The 22512-nt window shown below is 40.3% G+C and overlaps 1 protein-coding gene across 1 annotated transcript in view; it reads right to left on the reverse strand.

Moving 5' to 3' along the window:
• TICRR (TOPBP1 interacting checkpoint and replication regulator) overlaps nucleotides 1-22512 on the reverse strand; it is a 52632-nt gene that overhangs the window by 24725 nt on the left and 5395 nt on the right. Inside the window, exons 2-13 of the mRNA XM_032263891.1 lie at nucleotides 20763-21042; nucleotides 19203-19444; nucleotides 17856-18093; nucleotides 11809-11938; nucleotides 9431-9570; nucleotides 8029-8247; nucleotides 3398-3549; nucleotides 2472-2572; nucleotides 1462-1555; nucleotides 1299-1378; nucleotides 885-1124; nucleotides 3-84 (exon numbers count right to left, since the gene is read on the reverse strand). Of these exons, the coding sequence (XP_032119782.1) occupies nucleotides 3-84; nucleotides 885-1124; nucleotides 1299-1378; nucleotides 1462-1555; nucleotides 2472-2572; nucleotides 3398-3549; nucleotides 8029-8247; nucleotides 9431-9570; nucleotides 11809-11938; nucleotides 17856-18093; nucleotides 19203-19444; nucleotides 20763-21042 (1998 nt within the window). The remainder of the gene's footprint in view (nucleotides 1-2; nucleotides 85-884; nucleotides 1125-1298; nucleotides 1379-1461; nucleotides 1556-2471; nucleotides 2573-3397; nucleotides 3550-8028; nucleotides 8248-9430; nucleotides 9571-11808; nucleotides 11939-17855; nucleotides 18094-19202; nucleotides 19445-20762; nucleotides 21043-22512) is intronic.

Raw genomic sequence — 22512 nt, forward strand, 5'->3', positions numbered from 1 at the left:
CTCTTTGACACTTTGGGAATTTCAATTTGTCGAAGATTCTGTGAAACCTCAGCAATGCTTTTATGTCTTATTAATGCATTTGTCCTTTAAAAAATAGAAAGAGATAGTCAATACATACTAGATAGAGGTTATACACAGTTAAATTCAAATGGAACTAGAATCTAAGTAAAATAAAATACGATTTAGATAAAGGCCAGGTATCTTAGGGTTGGTCTGGATTTATAACAAGACACCCCAGAATTTTCAAAAGTAATAAATTCAACTAGCTATGAACAATGAAAAGCATCAGGGGAAATTTAAAAAGCTGAAACTCTAAGCTTGTTTCATGAAAGGCCTAGTTCTTGGAGCCCTCATGTGGACAGTACAGAAGGGCTTTGTGAAATAGAAAATCAACACTATACAGTCACACAACGTTTCATTCAATGACAAACTGCACACATGACAATGGCCCCATAGGTTATAATAAAGAAATAGAAACCTTATACATGACACTTGATATATTGGCTTTACAGATCAAGTAGGGGAAATGACTGATATCCAGTAAAAATGCTGGGACATTAGCTTTTCCAAATGAAAAAATGCATACTATCTAGGTTTTGGTAGGCACACTCCGATGTTAGTACAATAAAAATTGCCTAACAATGCATTTCTCAGGATGTAGCCCTGTTGTTAAGAAAACATGACTGCATATTTCCTAGATAATATAAGGATTGTCAGATGCTCCTATTTGGGAACTCCAATAGTTGGCTTCTCTAATTCAGACATAAGGGCAGCTATTAGTTTAACAAATTATATGGACAAAGATGACTGGACTGTGGTTGAAACATATCTTTCATCAGAACTAGAACAGTGCAAGCAACTCCTTTGATTCTTCGAGCTCTTACCTTCTCTTCTTGGCTGATCTGGTACGAAGGTCCTCTAGTTCATCAGATTCAGTGCTGCCAGACACTGACCTACGAGCACTTGACAAAAAAGGCACAGAAAGAAGTGGTGATTTGTTCTCTTGTGTCATGGAGTCATCACTGAAAAAATCTGTAGGAAGGACACCAGCCAGCTTCTGAGGAATCACAAACCCTAGGCTGTTGTAAAGATTTCCAAGTGTCTTTGGGATAGAGTCACTATACCTGTGGAATAGATTGATTGAATATGAAACAGAGAATTACCATCTTACCATCTTTATTCCCTTCCTCACCCCGCCTAAGTAGTAGTCAGTCCCTACAAGTCCAAAATTGAGACAATACCATATATAGGTCTTGATAAAACAATTTTAAAGTTAAGTTAGTAACCATCAAACTTACAGTCTCAAAATTTCCTCCAGAAACTGTGCTAGGTATGCTGAATCCTCCGTTAAACACACCATGCGCAGCAAATCTGTCACCTGAAGATTTTAGAACATTACTAGACAGATGCCTTCTGAAAGCATCTAGGGCTTATTCCCATGGCACTAAGCTAGATACTTGCCTCCTCCACTACTTGTTCCATATCATCAGGACTTTCATTTATTGAAGGGCACTGCAGACACATTTCCAAACGAAGAAATACCTGAAGCTGGCACCTTGAGAGAAAAAAATACTTGGTCTACTTTGGACGTAACTTAACAAAAAGCTCCTTCCTTAAGCATAGATCTATTTATATAAGAACAACCAAAATGGAAAAGAGCCAGTACCTTCTCTAAAAACTGATACAGGCTGGGCGCGGTGGCTCCTGCCTGTAATCCCAGCAGTTTGGGAGGCCGACGTGAGCGGATCATCTGAGGTCGGGAGTTCGAGACCAGCCTGACCAACATGGAGAAACCCTGTCTCTACTAAAAATACAAAATAAGCTGGGAGTGGTGACACATGCCTGTAATCCCAGCTACTAGGGAGGCTGAGGCAGGAGAACTGCTTGAACCCAGGAGGCAGAGGTTGCAGTAAGCCGAGATCCCGCCATTGCATTCCACCCTGGGCAACAAGAGTAAAATTCTGTCTCAAAAACAAAATAACAACAAAAAACTCTGATATAGTTATCAAATAAATAGGTGATTCAAGCTGCATATTACATCAAAAAAAAAAAATTGGCTACAAAAGCATCTTCATGCAATTGGCACTTTTTTTTTTTTTTTTTTAAAGACAGGGTCTTGCTGTGTTGCCCAGGCTAGAATGCAGTGCAGTGCTAGGATCATAGCTCACAGTAATCTTGAACTCCTGGGCTCAAGTGATCCTCCTGCCTCAGCCTCCCAAGTAGCTAGGACTATAGGTGTACACCACCATGCCCACCTAATAAAAAAAAATTGGTAGAGACAGGGTCTCACTATGTTACCCAGGCTGGCCTCAAACTCCTGGCTTCAAGCAGTCCTTCTGCTTTGGCTTCTCAAGGTGCTGGGATTACAGGCGTGAGCCACCGTGTCATAAACAATCTATTTTAAACTGATACAAGCTCATCTCATAGCTTTATTTTGGAGTAATGATTTTTAAAAAATGGTAGTTACTTACTCTCTAACTTTGTCTTCCTTAACCAGTTTTTTCCCTAGATTCTGTCGAAGACTTTTGCTAGTTTTTAAGAGATTACTTTTTACTTGATTTAAGCAGTTCACCTAAAAACACAAAATTATTACATAGGAGAATAATGTTACTTGCCATTCTTTCTAATTTCTTTCACAGTTGACTAAAGCCCTAAGAAGGGAAATACATTCCCTTACAAATTTCTCTATTCTTTCATTTGAATGGAAAATAGTGACGTGAATATTCTTCTTTTATATCTTTAAAAAGAACATGGTAAAAAGTCATTTTGAGAGCAAGTGGGCATGGATTAAACAAGGCTGCAGCTACAAAGTGTCTTAAAAGAAATGTTCCATAAAGCAGTGATTAAGAAGCCTAAGTATCATAAACAAATCCTCCTGTTTGCTTCAGAGGAGCTCTGTGATGGCCACTGAACACGAATAAATAATAACGGCACGGTCTAAAACAGTGATGTCCAACACCCTCAGTGCGTAAGAATTATCCAGGGGGCTTTTTCAAAGTACCAATCCCAGAGATCTGTTTCAGCTTTTTTGGAGAGAGCAAGGCATCAATATCAGTATTTTTTTTTTTTTAAATATTGTAGGTGATTCTTAGGTACAGCCAGGGTTAAAAACCACGGGCTTAATCATGCAGCTAACATACAGCTCACATGAGAAAAGCCTTTTCATCAGGAAGGAATTACATGTAATTATCCCCACTCAACCCATCTCTTTGATTTATGCCTTATCAGTTCACCATATCCACCTTCTGAGATCTGGAACTGTACTTACTCCCTTGCTCATCTTACCATTTTGAATCACGTGTGGCATAACAGATTTTTTTCCAAGACATTAACCAAATCACCAACAACCAACCAACCACTATATCCATGACAAACAACAATATCCAGACTCTCTTACTTCTAATTCTTTGGTGCCTTTTGATTTTAGGAACATTTTAATAGTTGAGATCATGTTTCGAGCACATGAATACAACGTGATTTCTCCTGTGGCCACAGTCTTTTGGTAATTTTCACATATATACGATAGTAGCTCTTCTTCAGTTTTAAAATCTGTGAAAAACAAAATAAAATGGATTAATCACATCTTGCTCAAGTCCTTTATTATTTAGGCCAGTAGTTGTCAACTGGGGGAAATATTTCCTTGCAGGGATCGCTTGGCTATGTATAGATTGTCATGACTGATGGTGGTGGGGTGTGTGTGTGGGGTGGGGGGATGGGGGAGTTAGCTGCTGGCATCCAGTACGTAGAAGCCAGGGATGCTGTTAAACATCCTACAATGCATAGGACAGCCCCACAATAAAGAATTATCTGATCTAAAGTGTCAATAGTCCAGAGGCTGAGAAAGTACAGAGATAAGTGATTAACTTAATTTTATTTGAGACAGGGTCTCACTCTGTCACCCAGGCTGGAGTGCAGTGGCACAATCTAGGCTCACCACAACCTCCACCTCACAGGCTCAAATGATCGTCCCACTTCAGCCTCTGGAGTAGCTGGGAACACAATCATGTGCCATCACGGCTGGCTAATTTTCCGTATTTTTGGTAGAGACAGGGTTTCACCATGTTGCCCAGGCTAGTCTTGAACTCCTGGACTCAAGCCATCTGCCTGCCTTGGCCTCCCAAAGTGCTGGGATTACAGGCATAAGCCACCATGCCCAGCCAAGTGATTAATTTTAAGGCTCTGCAAACCAAGTGTAAGTGTTAAAAATTTAAAGGTAGGAAGAAATAAAACTGTCTTTGGTCATATGACATAATTAGAAAATCTGAAAGAACCAACAATAAAACTCCTGGAACTAACAGGTGATTATAGCAAATGTGCAGGATACAAGGTTAATAAATGAAAGTCCATTGCTTTCCCATATACCAGCAATGTACAAGCAGAATTTGAAAACACATTACCATTTAAATTAGCACCCCCATAAATATGAAATGCCTAGGTATTAAATATAAAAAAATTTGTATAAGATCTAAATGAGGAAAACTACAAAATTCTATTAACAAAATCAAATAACTAAGTAAATGGAGAGATAGTCCATGTTCACAGCAAGAAAGACTCAATACTGTCAAGGTTTCAGATTCCCAATTTGATCTATAGATTCCATTGAATCCCTATGAAATTAGTTATTTTCTGCATATTGACAAACTGATTCTAAAGTTTATAAGGAAAGGCAAAAGACCCAGAATAACTAATTCAATACTGAAGGAGAACAAAGTTGGAGGACTGATAGTACCAAACTTCAAAACTTGGTACAAAGCTATAGTAATCAAGACAGTTTGTGTGGTATTTGTGAAACAAGAGACAGATCAATTTAACAGGAGAGCCCAGAAATAAATAGGTCTATAGTCAACTGATTTTTTTTTTATTTTTGACACAGACTTTTGCTCTGTCACCTAGCTGGAGTGAAGGGGTGTGATCTCGGCTCACAGCAACCTCTGCCTCCCAGGTTCAAGCAATTCTCATGCCGCAGCAACCAGAGTAGCTGGGACTACAGGCACATGCCACCACACCCAGATAATTTTTGCATTTTTAATAGAGATGGGGTTTCACCATGTTGACCAGGCTGGTCTCAAACTTCTGATCTCTGGTGATCTGCCTTCAGGTGATCTCAGTCTGCCTAAATGCTGGGATTACATGTATGAGCCATGGCACCTGGCCTTAATTGATCTTTGATAAAGGAGCAAAGAATATATTAGTGGAAGACTAATATAATCATCTTCGATAAAAGCAGAAAAAAGTTACTAAAAATGTTCAATATTCAAACATCAATAAATTTGATGTATGGACAGGTATAAAACCAGATACTCAACAATTAGAGAATACACATTATTTTCAAGTACACAGGTAATATTAACAAAACTTGACCACATATTGGGTCAGTTTCAGTAAATACTAAGGAATCAATCTTACAGACCACATTTAGCACAGTCCAAAAATATTAAAAGCTAATTATAAAACACTCCCTTATATTATGGATGTCAGACAATATTTATCAGTATCAATGAAAATAGAAAACAGCAAACATTAGTTATACTTAAAGAGAATATGTACAGACTTTACACTTAAGTGATAATTTTTGTAAAGAAGATAACTTAAAAACAAGTAACTAGCTAAGGGTCCAACGCATGAAGTAATATGAGAGCAAACCCCAAAAATAAAGGCAGGAAGGTAACCATAAAGAACAGAAACGAATAGAAAACAAAGCAACAACAGTGATCAATAGAAACAAAAGACAGTTCTTTGAAAAGCCAGATGAGTATACTCCAAGAATGTGAAGAATAAAAAAAAGAAAAAAAAAGAAAAGACAAATGAGGCTGGGCATGGTGGCTCACGCCTGTAATCCCAGCACTTTGGGATGCCAAAGTGGGTGGATCACCTGCGGTCAGGAGTTCAAGACCAGCCTGACCAATATAATGAAACCCTGTCTCTACTAAAAATACAAAAATTAGCTGGGTGTGGTAGAATGCACCTGTAATCCCAGCTACTTGGGAGGCTGAGACAGGAGAATTGCTTGAACCAGGGAGGCAGAGGTTGTGGTGAGCTTAGATCTCGCCAGTGCACTCCAGCCGGGAAAATAAGAGCGAAACTGTCTCCAAAAAAAAAAAAAAAAAAAAAAAAAAAGCCAAATAAAACAAAACTCTACAGCAAGATTGAGAAATAAAAGAGAGAGAGACAGAGAGAGAAGGTATAAATATTAGACATAAAAAAAAGCAGGAATTCAAAATACTGTTAGAAGTGAGGTCTACTTTTGTTTCCATAAAGGTATCCAGTTGTTCCAGCATCATTTATTGAAAAGATTATCTTTCTCATGGAATTATTGGGGGCCCTTTGTAAAAAATTATTTTACCACCATTGTGCAGGTTTATTTCTGACAGAATCTAGACCAGAAATGATGATCCTGCCACACTGTCTTCAGTACTGTTGTTTCTGCCTTCCCTTGCATTATCATCCACATTTCACACACCTTTACTAGCCCATTAAACGTGTTCTGTCCCATTCAAACTCATTATCATCTACGGTTCTTACATTCCACAGGAAAAAAAAACAACATTAAAGAAGCATAAAACTTTCACTCCAGAATTTTCTTTTCTTTTTTTGAGACGGAGTTTCACTCTTGTTACCCAGGCTGGAGTGCAATGGCGCAATCTCGGCTCACCGCAACCTCCGCCTCCTGGGTTCAGGCAATTCTCCTGCCTCAACCTCCTCAGTAGCTGGGATTACAGGCACGCGCCACCATGCCCAGCTAATTTTTGTAGTTTTAGTAGAGACGGGGTTTCACCATGTTGACCAGGATGGTCTCGATCTCTTGACCTCGTGATCCACCCGCCTCGGCCTCCCAAAGTGCTAGGATTACAGGCTTGAGCCACCGCGCCCAGCCAACTCCAGAATTTTCAAAAGCACTCAGAGATGACATCAAAACATAGCACAATTCAAATTATTTTTTTTTAAAAAAAGGACAGAAGGCCAGGCTTGGTGGCTCACGCCTATAATCCCAGCACTTTGGGAGACCAAGGCGGGTGGATCATGGGGTCAGGAAATCTAGACCATCCTGGCTAACGTGGTAAAACCCTGTCTCTACTAAAAAATACAAAAAACTAGCCGGGCATGGCGGTGTGTGCCTGTAATTTCAGCTACTGGGGAGGCTGAGGCAAAGAATCACTTGAACCTGGGAGATGGAGGTTATAGTAAATCGAGATTGAGCCATTGCACTCCAGCCTGGTGACAGAGCGAGACTGCATCTCAAAAAAGAAAAAAAAAAGCCAAGAAAAAAATAGGAAAATAGAAGCTGCTGTTTTAAATTATTCCCACTTTTGAAAGATGTCACCTAACCTAGCCCTAGGTGACTCATGAACCCTTTGTCTTCTCCCTTTATTCACAAATGTAAAACTTCTTTCACCATCTGTCCTACGCCCAAGCCATGGCCCTTTTGCTTGGTGACTGCTTATGTGAATTCTTCATCTGGAATGCTCCTTTACCTTTCCGCCTTCTAACTCTGCCCATTCCTGGAAGTCTTGCCTGGACTCCAGTGGTTCCTAGAAGCCTCTGCAGTTATCCAGCCCTCATCTTCCCTAGTCTGGTCTTTACTTCCCAAATGGGCTTGTATTTTCTTAGACTTCTGGCTCTCTTATTAGTTTTATATATATATATATTTGTGTGTGTGTGTGTGTGTGTATGTATATTTATTAGTTCATTTTGTAGCTAGATTATAAATCTAAGAATAGGACATTATCTTATTATTTACTGTACTCAACACCTTTTTGGGCATGAGCAGATAGCCAATAAACTATGGGGTATGACTAAAATTTATCTTTAAAAAAGAGGTGTATAAAACATTAGCTGGGCATGGTGGCGCGTGCCTGTAATCCCAGCTACTCAGGAGGGTGAGGCAGAATTGCCTGAACCCAGGAGGCGGAGGTTGCGGTGAGCCGAGAGATCGGGCCATTGCACTCCAGCCTGGGTAACAAAAGCAAAACTCCGTCTCAAAAAAAAAAAAAGAGTTGTATAAAAGTAACTATAGACTAAGTGGAATACCTTTAGGTTTAGAACTTCTTAGTGTTCTTCCTCTGTCTTCCAGTTTATCTGCTGTTCTCCCACTGGCTATCTTTTGGGTTCCTTTCTCTGCAGCCACATCCGGACTGCCATCTGGATGTAACTTCTGGGCCTTCACGTTCAGCCTTGCAACATTCAGCATCTTTAAGGAACGGCACATGGTATTCATCTTCTGTCTCACTGGAGTACGAGGGACACCTCCTACCAAAGCATCAGAGGAGGGAAAGTAAATTACCTTCCATTTTTGTGGAATCAAGAACGACTTTAATTCAGATTACTGTGAAATAATATCAAAATTAAAAATTTAAAAAAAAAAAAAGAATACCAAAATGAAGCATAAAGCATATTCCTCCAGAATGATTTGACTTGGGAAGTTCTTGCATCTCTTTCTGCCCACACACAGAATAGAAAGAGAACCTTTCTTTTAACTGAGTTATAGGAACTAAACATCTCAATGTGATTGGGGTTTTTTTTCTCCATAAGGCAAATGCCAAACAGACTTATTTTGGTGTTACCCAGTGGCCACAGGAGTATAATGAAACTTTTCTGAATGACAATTTAGCAGTCTACATAAAGAGCCAGTTTTCATACCCTGACACAGTTATTGTTCTTAGAAACTTCTGCTAAGGTAATTACTTAAAAAAACAAATTATATATGGCCAGGTGCGGTGGCTAACGCCTGTAATCCCAACATTTTGGGAGGCCGAGGCAGGCAGATCACAAGGTCAAGAGTTCCAGACCAGCTTGGCTAATATGGTGAAACACCATCTCTACTAAAAATATAAAAATTAGCCAGGTGTGGTGCAGGGGTTGCCTGCAGTCCCAGCTACTCGGGAGGCTGAGGCATGAGAATCGCTTGAACCTGGGAGGCAGGGATTGCAGTTGCAGTGAGCCAAGATCACGGCCCTGCACTCCAGCCTGGGCGACACAGTGAGACTCTGTCTCAAAAATAAATAAATAAATAAATAAATAAAATAAATTATGTGCATAATGTTTACTACAGTATTATTTATAATGATGAAAACTAAAAACAATCTTAATGTTCAACAATATGAGAATTTTGTAAATTTACGTAAGCAATGAGGTAAGATAATATCTAAAAAGGCAAGGTAGCAGAAGAAAAAACACTTATAAGCAGAACACAAAGTTGTATTTGAATTTCTATCATAATTAAAAATGAAGACAGTTTATTCATTAGACAGGTAAAACCAGGTGATTTTTGAAAATCACTACTGAACTAATAATTATTTTAAAATGTGAAATATAAAAATTTGTCCTTCTTTATTTAGTTACCATTTCAACCTCATTTCAGGGAATGCCCATCTTTCAAAATGTACAGTCTCAAAAAAGAATGCCTTAAGAAACAGCCTTTCTAGGTGCATACGTTTCTTTTTGCTGTCTTCTTGATGAGCTCCAGTGAATTCTTCACGAAATTTTCTCTGGTAGAGCTCGGCAAGGCAATGTGTTAATTCACCTTCAGTTTTGGAAAACTCTTCCTTATTAGCTGAGGCAGCCTGTAGTAACCTGTAAAATCAAGATGTCTAAAATGAAACCAAAATTCTAATTTTGCAAAAAGCTTTAGAAATAAACAACACAACAACGAAATACCACTATCCTCTAAAAAGCTAACCAAAATATGTCCCCACAAGATGCCTTCAAAAATGTATTTTCTTAGGAGAGAAAATATCCCTTCTCTCATTTTTTATTTGAATGAATGCAGGAACCAAACCTGTCTTGTTAACAAAATCATTGGCCATTACATATAATATTGACTTTTATTAGTACGATTCTTCATGAGTTAGGGTACAAGTCTCATTATGGCAACTATTTCACTTCAGGTTTCCACAGTTATTTTTACTCAGTTTCCATATATCAAAGTACAAAATGATGTTAATACAGTATATTAAGTATCGCAATGACTTCGAATAATTCCTTCACGTTGTAATAAATTAATTTGAAATTGATGAGAAGAGGAAGAAGTAGGACAGGCAGGAGGGGTGATTAGTAATTAAATGCTTTTCCACCTAGAGCTAAATATCTATCATTAAGGAAACATGAAAATGGCACAACATTCGAAATGTGTTATTTGTATTTTAGTATATTCCATTATCTGATTTATCTTATTAAAAAGCAGAAGAAAGTTATGATGACATTAGTTGAATAGATATCACAGGGTGCAACGTGTTGAGTCTATTGGCTTCATCCATATAGCCAATATCAAACAGATTAATCCTCCCTAAGTGTGCTGGTGCTCTGTAACTCTGGTTGCTGCAACCTCCACCTTCTGAGTTCCAGTGAATCTTGTGCCTCGGCCTCCCGAGTAGCTGGGATTACAGATGTGTGGCACCATGCCAGGCTAATTTTTTTTGTATTTTTAGTAGAGACAGGTTTTACCATGTTGGCCAGGCTGGTCTTGAACCCCTGACCAAGTGATCCACTGGCGTCGGCCTCCCAAAATACTGGGGTTACAGGTGTGAGCCATCACATTAGGCCTGGATTTTCTATAAAGACAATCATACTATCTTCAAACACTTCAATATTTATACCTCATAAAAATACTTAGAGATAATTTTAAACAATAACATGGGCCACATGCATACATTAAAAACTACAAAACACTGAGGGAGATTAAAGAAAGACCTAAATAAAGGAATAGCTGCACCATGTTCATGGATCACAAGACTCAATATTGTTAAGGTGTCAGTTCTTCCCATTTATCTATGGTTCGATTCACTCCTAGAGTTCAACAGATTTTTGTGTGCATGGAAATTGACATGCTGATTCTAAAGTTTATATAAAAATGCAAAGTATCTAAAATAACCAAAGCAATTGTGAAAAAAAAACAAAACCAAAGTTTAGAGGACTTACACTACCTGATTTAGTGCCTAGCATTATAAAGCTACAGTATATGGTATTGCTATAATGCAATACTGAAGATAATGCGGTATTAACATAGCTTCTGGACTCTACTCTGTTTAGAAATCAATCTACACAATGGTAGCCAACTGATTTTTGCCAAGGTGCCACGGTAAATCAGTGGGAAAGGATAGTCTTTTAACAAATGGTGTTGGAACAATTTTATATCTGTGTGGAGAAAAATGTCAATCATACCTCTTAATAATAGTTTGAATTTCTGCTATATCATTTACATTTCTAACATTGTTTGTCTTTTAATTGCTCAGCCTTAATTGCTCAGTCTTGCTATAGATTATTTTATTTGGCTCTTCAAAGAACCATCTTTTGCTTCTCTTGATCACTATTGTTTATTTGTTTTCTATTTAATTAATTTCTGTTCTTATCTTTACTGCTTTCCTTCTTTTGTAGTGTGGAGGTTACTCAGCTGTTTACTTCTCATGTTGGCTTCTTAGTAATTGGTTAACTTTTTTCTTTACAATAGTCTGCAAATACGTAGGTATAAATCAGCTGCATTATTCAAGTTTGCTATTTTCTATTTGCATTGATACTTGGTTCTAAATATTTTCTCACTTCCATAATACAAGGGAGTGTTTACTTATATTTAACTTGACAAATTTCTTTGGTAACTTTTTAAGAATTTTTGGCATGCATATATTTATACGTTGCTAACATATTATCTAGCTAACATACTCTCACATACTAAGCATGGGAGTGTTTTATTTTTATAACTAGTTTTTAATATTATTAAATTATACTCAGAGAATGTGGTCTGTTAAGAAAAGAAAAAAAGATAACTGAAAGTTGATTTTAATAATAAGTACCAGAGATATAAAAAAAAAGTTTTACCCAAATGACTCCATCAAATCTGAACTGGCACCACTGATGTTACAGAAAGGAAACCACTTTTCCACAACGGCTGGACTCCAGGGAGTGGTACGGTCAAGCTCCTGCTGCGCCCACTCTGGAACAGGAGAAGCTACTGGAGCAAAGGAACAGAGGCAGGAGAGGAAAAGGCATGAGAACCAAAGCAGAGAATTCCAAGCACTTGCTCCTCCCGTGGACTGACTGCATTCCTCCCAAGGACACATGAAGTGCATGGGTAACATTTGTTCTCCGGCACCACAAACTGCTACAGGCCTAAGTGGTAAATAAAAAATACTTCTGAAAAATGAACAGACACAATTTAAAGTCTTTTATTCTTATTACTGGCTATAAATCCTCTTACTTCTGAAATGTTCCTCTAAACAGGTTAAAAAAATATATTGTTCTTATTTATTTATTTACTTTTGAAATGGAGTTTCACTCTTCTTGCCCAGGCTGGAGTGCAATGGTGCGATCTTGGCTTACTGCAACCTCCACCTCCCAGGTTCAAGCAATTCTCCTGCCTCAGCCTCCAGAGTAGCTGGGATTACAGGCATGCGACACCCCGCCCAGCTAATTTTGTATTTTTAGTAGAGATGGGGTTCTCCATATTGGTCAGGCTGGTCTCGAACTCTGGACCTCAGGTGATCCACCCTCCTCAGCCTCCCAAAGTGCTGGGATTACAGGCGTGAGCCACTGTGCCTGGCCCTGTTCTCAAAAATGGCTTTGTACAAGAATAAATATATAGTAACAAAACTGCAGAATATCACAATTCTGTTGCACTGGGTGGGTAAATTGGAAATAGGAAGATGTGGCTCTGTGCTGGGGAGTCTAAGGGCAGAAGGCGCTCTTAAAATAAGCCAGATGGAGGAGGCAGTTGGGGGAACAGTAACAGAAACTTCAATGAACTCAGATCCATCTAAGACACCAGACAAATAAAATGTTAGACATGAATGAAGTCTTGGGGTAAAAACCCAAATACTTAAAATATATTCAAACTTTTTGAGATAACCAAGTTCTAGGCCTTCTTTCAGTAAGAGGATTCAGAGATAAATACACTGCCAGCTTTGAAAGGAGCTCCCAGTATAGGAAGCATAGATCTGTTCTTGTGAAGTCATGGAGATATGCATAAATGTTTAGCACATGCTGACTCTGTCTAGATGGGCAAGGAAGGTCTCATGGAAAATGCAATATTTGGGCTAGGTACTAATGTGTGAAAAGGACCTCACCCAGATGGAGCATGGTGGGGAGACTGGACAATAACCCAGCACACTGATTCATAACCTGGAAGAAACTGTGGGCCACGCCAGAGCAGAGAGTACCAGTAAGATACTGCAGTTCCTCCTTTACCAAGTTCCAAAATACAGTTTTCTGAGCTGCCTCCAAGACTATATACATAGGTAAGATACAGTCTGTTCTACAATACCCTTTTTCTGCAGTACGAATAGCCTACACACAATTGGTAAGTAAGGTAGTGACATTAGTACAAAATATTACATTGCTTTCGTTGACATGTGATCATTCCTAATGTGCTAATATTTTATACCACCAAGCAACAGCTGAATTCAAAGTACACAAACACAACTACACACAGCAAGCCTGAGGAGTGCAGTGCTATACACTATGCCCTTTCGACCCACACTCTTCCTTGGCTGTCTGGCCACGTGCTCTTTCCTAAAAGTGCTTATGAGACAGTTTCCTATCTTTGTCTTTGGTCCCTGTCTCCATAATACCACAGCCTCAACCCTTCCATCATACCAGCTTCACCTGTCTTTGAAAGGATGAGGTATATTTATTACGGAGTTTACTTATTATGAATTTAATGTGTCTTTTAACTGAACTAGAATTTGCATTAGGATTGCATGAGTTTTTTTGTTTTTAATTAAGACAGGATCTTGCCATGTTGCCCAGGCTGGTCTTGGACTCCTGGGCTCAAGCAATCTTCCTGCCTCAGACTCTGGGGGAGATGGGATTACAGGCACATGTCCCCACAGTCAGGATTGCCTTAGTTTTTGTTACTACCAAAGATTTTTGAGAAGTCTGCCCCAACTGTAGTTTTCCCAAAGATATTAATTTTAGTGTAAGATTTTGTAGAATTCTTTAAACAAAAGAAATTTCACATCACATGACAGCATAAATGCCTATAATCATTACAAAATTCAGACAAGGGCAGTAAAGGTCCATGAGAATAAATATGAGAGGACAGTTTTTTCTCAAGTCATTGTATGCTAGATTGGGGGAGAAAGGCCAGAAATACCTTCCTCAGGCCTCCAAGTCCCAAGCCTCCCTCTACATGGAGAGAGAGTGCCCCTCAGAGTTACATGCACCTCTTCCAGCAAATGTCAAGTAGGAGCACCATGCTAAAAACAAGGCTGACCTCCACTGGCTACCTGGGCAGGGCTTTAGCAGGAGCCCTGGGCCCTCAGCGTTAGATGCCCTCCTTCTAGTCTCCATGCCTACATGGGCAGGAGTGTGGGTGGGCCAAACATCCACCCTTCTTACCCCTCAAACTCATAGGCTCAGCAACATAGCTGCCTTAAAACCACCAGGAATCGATCCCATGCTCCCCCGATAGCTGCTTTTTCCTGTCATGCAAAGCACTAGACCCCAGGCCACTCCGATCTGCCCACTGGAATTCCCTCACTGCTCCTTTCATCTCCTATCCTGTCACCACAGCCCAGCTCTTCCACATGTAAAATCCCCCCACCCTGCCCTCTGCGACTCACTGACCCTCATCAGCAAAATCCCCCATGTCCTCAATTCCATCTCCTCCTGCCCTGAATACACTGCTTCCCCTGCAGCACTGGAGGGGGTTGACTGCTCCTCTGCCATGCTCCTCTTCCGCTTGGCCCTGAGGTGGGCTGGTAACTGCATTTCCCACCATCTCTTGATCTGTGATCATTCCTAATGTGCTAATATTTTATACCACCAAGTAGTAGCAGCTGAATTCGAAGCTGAGTTGTGTGCGTAAACCGAACTAAACACAACAAGCCCAGGGATTATTGCAATATTTATCACTGGTCTCCCTGTTTCTAACCCTGCTGGAGAGGGGTGGCTGCTCCCTGACCATGTTCCTCTTCCATTTGGCCCTGAGGTGAGCTGGTATCCTCCCTCCCTCTTCCAGATTATTCTCCCTCTACCTGCTGAAAATAACGACAAAAATCCAGCTCTGAGTCTCACATCAAAGCCTATATTCTCATAGTCATCTAACATGCCTGGATCATCCCCACTCACTCCTCAAAGACTGTTAGCTCCTGACTCACCACCGCAGTCTCTCCAGTACTACTCAGTCTTAACTCTGGATGATTTCAATACACACATTCAAAGCTACCCACACTCTGGCCTCTGTCCCCTCGAATTCCTTGCCTCTGGTGCCCCGTGCATTGCCCTGCCTCAGTCACTTTCTCCTCGGTCACCACCCTCTATGAACTCAGGCATCCCACTCTGACCACCTCTGCTGATTTTCTAGCTCTCTCCTTTGAGTACATTGGTTCCAGAAATCCTGAGACCCCCACAACCCACTGAACAGATTGCCTCTGTCCTTCTATTTTCTTCCCTTCCCTCTTTACGCTGCCTGGTTCCATGGACAAACCCTGTAATCACTTTCTGTTCACACTTTTGAATCCCCGACCCCTCTCCAGCTTCACCACCTCATATGGCAAAATCCCAGTCCTGGTTAATCCAGCTCTGTGCCTACTCTGCAGATGTGCCAGCTGGTAAACGTGTCTGGAGGCAGACAAGCCCACGGAGGGGTCTCGCTTTACCTTCCCAACCATCACAGCAACTGTCCTCCACCTTCCTGCTGTCTTCACCCTCCCAACAGCCACTTCTTCCTGCCCTCTCTCCTCAGCCTCCGGCATCTCCTTAAGTATTCATTTTCAGCAGATGACACATATTCCTAAAGTTCACTAAAAAAACCAGAAGCAATCGGAAGAGACCCCGCACACTCACACCATGTCACTCACCTTGGCATCCCAGCCTTCCCCCAGATGTCACAGATGAACTGTGCTTGTTCCCAACACCGACCCCTCCACTTGCACTTTCTCAGAGCCCTCTAACCAGCAATTCTCTCCAGCCCCTGCATTAATTTTTACCATATTATCGCATCAGCATGCAAAGCAGGCTATTATTATTTCTAAAAATCAAAAACAAAAACCTTGACTCCTCTTCCCTTTCTAGCTACTGTCATTACTCTAACCTCTTTTAGATCAAAACTACTTCAGAAAATTGTCTGCACTTGCTGTTTTCCTCTTTTCAGTCTCTCCTGAGCCTATTCTCACTCATGTTTCCCCCTCACAACTCCACCAAAACTGGTATCACAAGCATCCACCGTTGCTCAGTTGAACGTCAGCTTAAGCCTTCATCTTCCTTGACCTATCAGTAGTAAATAACCCAGCCAAGCACTTCCTCTCTTCCCTTGGCTTTCAGGGCAGCACACTCTGGGTCTTCTTTACCTCAGGGACTGTCCCCCTTTTGTTTCCTTTGCTGGTTTCTCTCTCTTCATCCCCCGAACCACTTAACACTGACTGGGGTGCAGTGGTTAGTCTTTAGTGCCCTTCTCTTTCTTGTCTTCGCCTATCCCCATGGTGATCTTAATCCATCTCATGGCTTTAAACATCACTGATGACTCCAGTCATCTCCAGTCCAGACAAATCTCTCAAACTCAAACATGCAGAGTTGATGCCTACTCAGTACCATATTTGGATGCCTAATGAACAACTCAAACTTAACATGCCCCAAACAAATCCTCCAGTCCTCACCACCCCAGCCCCTGCTTCTCCCACAGCCTTCCCCATCTCAGAAGGAAACTGCTTTCTACGAGTAGCTTAGCCCAAAAGTCTCCGGAGTCATTTTCAATTTCCCTATATCTCACTCTACACATTTAATCTAACAGCAAGTTTTGTTGGCTTTACCTTCAAAATATATCCAAAAACTCCAACTACTTTTAACCACCTGCATTTCCCACCCTCTCTTGCCTGGATTATTGCAATATTTCTGACTGGCCTCCTGCTTCTATCCCTGCCTCTCTATGGTCAATTTTCAATATGGCAGCCAGAGTAAGGCTGTTAAAACCTAAGTCAGATTGTGTCACTGCAGAAACTCCCCCAAAGGCTTCCTCTCTTACACAGAGAAAAAGCCAAAGTCTTTTCAATGGCCTGTAAAGCCCTGGCCAGTTTGGTCTGCTGCTGGCTCTCTGACCTCACCTCGTCATACTCTCTCCTTGCTCCTTTCCCAGGCTTCCTTACCACTCCTCTGATACCCTCTGAGCCTTGGCACTCGCTGTTGCCTCTACCAGCAACTCCCTTCCTTCATGCCTTTGCTCAGGTATCATTTTTCAGCAAGGCTTTCTCCGACCACCCTACATAAAACTGCAACCCCCTACCCTGACATCATTCCTTTGTTCCTACTTTATTACTATAGCTCCTATCTCTTTAGAATAAACCGTAATTTTCCTGACTTATTGTTTTGTCTCCCCTGGCTAGATGGTCAGCTCCATGAGAAGAGGTCTTTGTTTTGTTCTCTAATATAGTTCCAGTATCCCAAACAGTGCCTGACATATACAGTAGGTACTCAAATTTGTTGAATACACGAATTAAAGAAATAACAAGTTGATTATATACACATATTTAAATCTATCTGGCATAAATAAGTTTGTAATACTAATATGATACAAACCTTATTTATGCTAGGTAGATTTAGTAGTAACAATGCATTTAGTTACTATAATGCTAGTGGTAACAATGCAATGCAGGGTAGATAGAATCACTACGGTTTTACACGCAGCATTTATTAAATATATTAAAAACCATGACTTTGATTTCAGATTGGCTTCATGAAAACTGCAACTTCCTCAGAATTATTTCAGGAATTCTATAAAAATAACAATGTAAACTGCCTAAAGTATTATAGCTTTCTTTTACCTGTGTTATAACATATTGGGGGTTCTACTAACTGCACGGTGAAAAAGTCCTGACGCTGAAAAAGACTACAAACCACCCTAGACTATGCTAGTTACTGGTTCAGGAGCTTACCAGCAGAAGTGGTATCTGCAAGTGAATCATGAGTCTGATTCAACACACCATCCACAACATCTGAGAAAAGGAGGGAAGCTGTGTCCTGGGGGCTGCCGGCCATGGCCATTTGGAGAACATGCCTTTGAAATTCAGCCTCCTTAGTGCGAAACACAGTGAGGACCATAGCATTGGCAGAGAGCAGGGAAATAACTCCAGTGACAGGGGGCCAGCCTTCACCAGGGTCCACATCAGCAACCTACGTGAGAAGTTCTAATTAGTTGAGAATATTACTGTCAATATGCCTAAAGAATGCAATGTAGTAAAAGACAGAATAACCATTTTCCTAAGGATTACTAACGTGAAAATTATGAAAAAGACTTGATAATTATTAGAGGTAGAGTAGTCCTAATAAAGATTAGGACTCTTTATTAATGATCTAATCTTTCCATTAACAAATAAGTAAAACCCGATATTACCAGGAATATTTGCTAGGTATTTACTATGTGCTCACTGAATCCTCACACTCGCCTTGAGGTAAAAATAAGTATTATCCCCATTTTATAAAGGAGGGATTGAGGCTGAGGCAAAAGTAACCTGTTTAAGGCCTCCTGCTTAGTAAGAGAAGAAGCCAAGCATATGTGACTTTGAAAACCATTCACTTAAGCATGAGGCAGAAATTCCACTTGAGGGATTTATCCAGAACATACAGCAGGCAGCAGAGCTGGGACCTAACCCAGGTCACTGACTCCCCAGCCCAGTGCTCTTTTCTTCAGAGCACACAACTCTTAAAATAGCATCTGTCCAACGACTATCCTATTTTTCTCCAGACTACTTTACAGTGGGAACCAGAATACAGACCCCTCCTGAGAGTATGAAGGCAAAAGACAAATAGGGTAAGGAATTTGCTGGTAGTTTAAAAATAATCATCACCATTAAATCAAATCTGGGTATGTATATGTGCCTTTTCAGAAGACATTTCTCAATCTGTGTAACTACTGTCCAACTACTAAGTTCCACAGACAATTATATTACGACTATTATATTATACCTAATTTCACTGTGTAGCAGCTTTTTCTTAAATACTTACATAAAAGTAGTAAATATATAACAGATCACTTAAAAAATAATGAGAAATCACTCATCACTACCCTGGCCAACTTCTTCTTCCCTATGTATAATTTATCTTAATTGGATTCTCGGTACATGTAATTTTATAAATGATTTCTTCTCTAATGAGCATTGCTGTCATGATACTATAATGTCGACAATATTATTTGCAAAAGCATCATCAGTTTCACTAAGACTATATCGTGTAGGGCATTTATAAACACACTTATTTCACTTTACCGTATGGAGGATACCTACCAGGTGTAGCTCTTCAGCAGTCAGCCTGCTTACCAGTTGCTGAAATAACAGCCTCTGAGTTGATACGCTCTCCTCTGCACTTTGTAGCATCCAGCTGTCAGTGCCCAAAGTGCTACTTGTCGGGAGAGACCACTGGGCCACTGAGCCTTTTAGAAAAAGTCTTACTGGTTTCTGAAAATGTCTCTGATGCATGGCCAAGGGCTCTAGGGTGACTGTCCATGTTTCTTGAATCTCTTTGCCTGCTAGAAATAAAGATTAATTAGACCAAAATGCCAAATTGAAATTAAAAAAAAATTAAAATTCCAATATAAGGAATAGATACTAAAAAGATTTAATAAAAAAATCAAGTTGCCAGTTGAGATACTACCACTTAGTTGAACACTTCAACCCTTATTCTACTGCCAAGCCATCGTAGCAAGTTCATTTAGCACTACAGGAAAAGCTATAAACAAATGGAATTACAAAGCCAATATGTGATGGCAGACCTTCTCAGAAATTATGACTTAGGAATAAGTATTGAAGGCCAGATGCCATGGGTCACACCTGTAATCCCAGCGTTTTGGGAGGTCAAGGCCGGAAGATCACTTGAGGTCAGGAGTTAAAGACCAGCCTGGGCAACATGGCAAAACCCTGTCTCTACGAAAACCAAAAAACAAACAAACAAAAAAACACCAAACCAGGTTTGGTGGCTCATGCCTGTAGTCCCAGCTATCCAGGAGGCTGAGGTGGGAGGATCCCTTGAGCCCAGGAGGTTGAGGCTCCAGTGAGCCGCGATCTGAGCTGTGATCGCGCCACTGCACTCCAGCCTGGGTGACAGAGAGGGACTTTGTCTCAGAAAAAATAAGTATTGAAGCAATGTTTACTGCTTATAAGAAAGAAGACACCAATTCTTAAATCCATAAAATACAGTGCATCATATCTTATGAGGAAGTTAAATTCTAAAGCTGTGTAATGAAATTAAACAAAACTACTCTTGAAAATTCCTTAAACTGCACATAATGTTCAATATAGTTTTATGTATATATCTCTATGCATTCGTGTGAATATATAATGTATTCAGAAATGAAATTTACCATATAGCAAATCATATGATGAAACAAATTTAATGAAGAGTCCAACATGTTGGCTTTTCCTGCTAACAAGCACGATTTTGGGTTTCCGTAGATCAATTTATTTCTTTTTAGTTGACCATTGTTTCTATATGGTCTTCAATTTATCAATCTCCTCTATGAGGCAATGAAATCTTATGTACTTGGGCACCTGAATAATATCACCCTACTTTGGGAATAGCTGGGAAACTTTAAAATCAATCATTCACTTGTAAACCCAAGTGAATTCACCTGTACACAGGCTGGCAGTTGCACTGAATTAGAGTTCAAATCTTTCCTATGGTATCTCTGATTTTGCCTTGATGTCTTTTCATTGTTTCATTACAAGCATCACTGAATACCTGGGCTGTGAGAAATGCCAGAGAGGTTAAGAGCGTCTTTGAAGAAATGAATGTCACTGAGATTTACAAAAAACAAAAACAAAAAAACCCTTAAAATATTATTTGCTTACCTTCAATAGGGAGAAATAACATTCCTTCCATCTGTGGAAAGGAGGCCTCATACTCAGAAGAATTATAGAGCAAACGGTTTAAAGTGGCATCAGTTGGCAGTGTTGAAATCCACGGAGAGAGACGAGGTTCACTTGGCAGCTTTTGTTCACCCCTGAGCGGCATTTCCCCAGCTTTAGCAAAGTCCCAGCTGAAAGATTCGGATGGCAAGACAGTGCCGCCTCCGTGGTGGAGCAGCTCACAAACAGTCCAGTACCCAAGGTGGTCTGGGGATTCCCACAACTAAAATAAAATGACAGACAACCTCAGGTTACTGTAAATTAGGCATTCACAAATAAAGATAAAGGAAACCAGGAGAAAGTAAAGTTGATACCAATTAAAGGATCGCATTATATAACCCGTATATTTGCTAAGCTAAATGGCAATAATGGCCAGTATCCAGTTACTGTGCAGCCCCAGAACATAATTACTACCTAATATGCCTTTGAGAAAGCATTCATTTAGTAAAAATACCACCTCATTTATGTCTTCACTCAAGGAACAGAAAGAAGTGATACAAATCACTGGATATAAATCATAAAATATTGGAACACAGAACCATTATACATTAATAAAAATTACTTTTTTAAAAAGTCAGTCTTGACCTGTCACCCAGGCTGGAGTGCAGTGGTGCAATCTCGGTTCACTGCAACCTCCACCTCTCGGGTTCAAGCAATTCTCCTGTCTTAGCCTCCTAAGTAGCTGGGATTACAGGCATGCACCACCATGCTGGCCTAATTTTTGTATATTTAGTAGAGGCGGGGTTTCACCATGTTGGCCAGGCTGGTCTCAGATTCCTGACCTCAAGTGATCTGCCCGCCTTGTTCTCCCAAAGTTCTAGGACTACAGGCGTGAGCCACTGTGCCCGGCCTATTAATAAAAATAATTCTGTCCTATATAGCACAGCACAAAGGCCAGGTGTCATGGGAGTGAGGCAGGAGCACCTCCCCCCAGATGGTGGCCATCGCTCTGACTTGCCCACCCACAGGCCTGTGCGGAGACCAAACTGCGGCCTCGTCGCATCTTTTGCCCGAACTCTTACCATAGCCTATAAAGTCTGTCCTCTGCCTCTAATCTTTCCTCCATGGTGCTCTAAGTATTCTTCCAAATCACTTCTCTGAAACTCTGAAAGTAATAAAGTAACTCTTGAGCATAATCACAAAGCCCTTCACAAACCAACGCTAAACCACCTTTTGGACACACTGTCTTCTACCCTCATCCGTCCCCACTCCTTCTAGGCATATTAAACCCTTTGCTATTTCCTGAACATGCCACATTTTAAGGCTTCCATGTTTTTGCTGATTTGTATTTCCTGTGCCTCCTCTTCCCTTTTCACCAACTGAATGGTTATTACACTTCTGCATCTGGCTCAAATCCTGCTCTCTTTGTAAAAGCCCTGCTTCCCTCCCTCACACACAGCTGGCTCTTCAGTCAACCTTCTTTAAACAAACTTTTATTCACCAACCTCTATGTGCCATATCTAGGATCTTGAAGTGAGGAGTGGGGTGAATAAAATATAAAATATTTAATCCGGCATCACAATATAATAATATTCAATCCGGCATCACAATATAACAATATTCAGCTACTATGGGAATACAAAGGAGGAGCATATCCCTTAGAATATGTTCATCAAGCCAGTTTACAATTATAAACTATAAATCGCTATGTGACTACGAGGAATTACAACTAGAAGGGTCTTGCAAGTCAACT

This window comes from Sapajus apella, unplaced genomic scaffold (genome assembly GCF_009761245.1).
Source record: "Sapajus apella isolate SASKATOON/1434 unplaced genomic scaffold, GSC_monkey_1.0 scaffold139, whole genome shotgun sequence".
Classification (NCBI taxonomy): domain Eukaryota; kingdom Metazoa; phylum Chordata; class Mammalia; order Primates; family Cebidae; genus Sapajus; species Sapajus apella.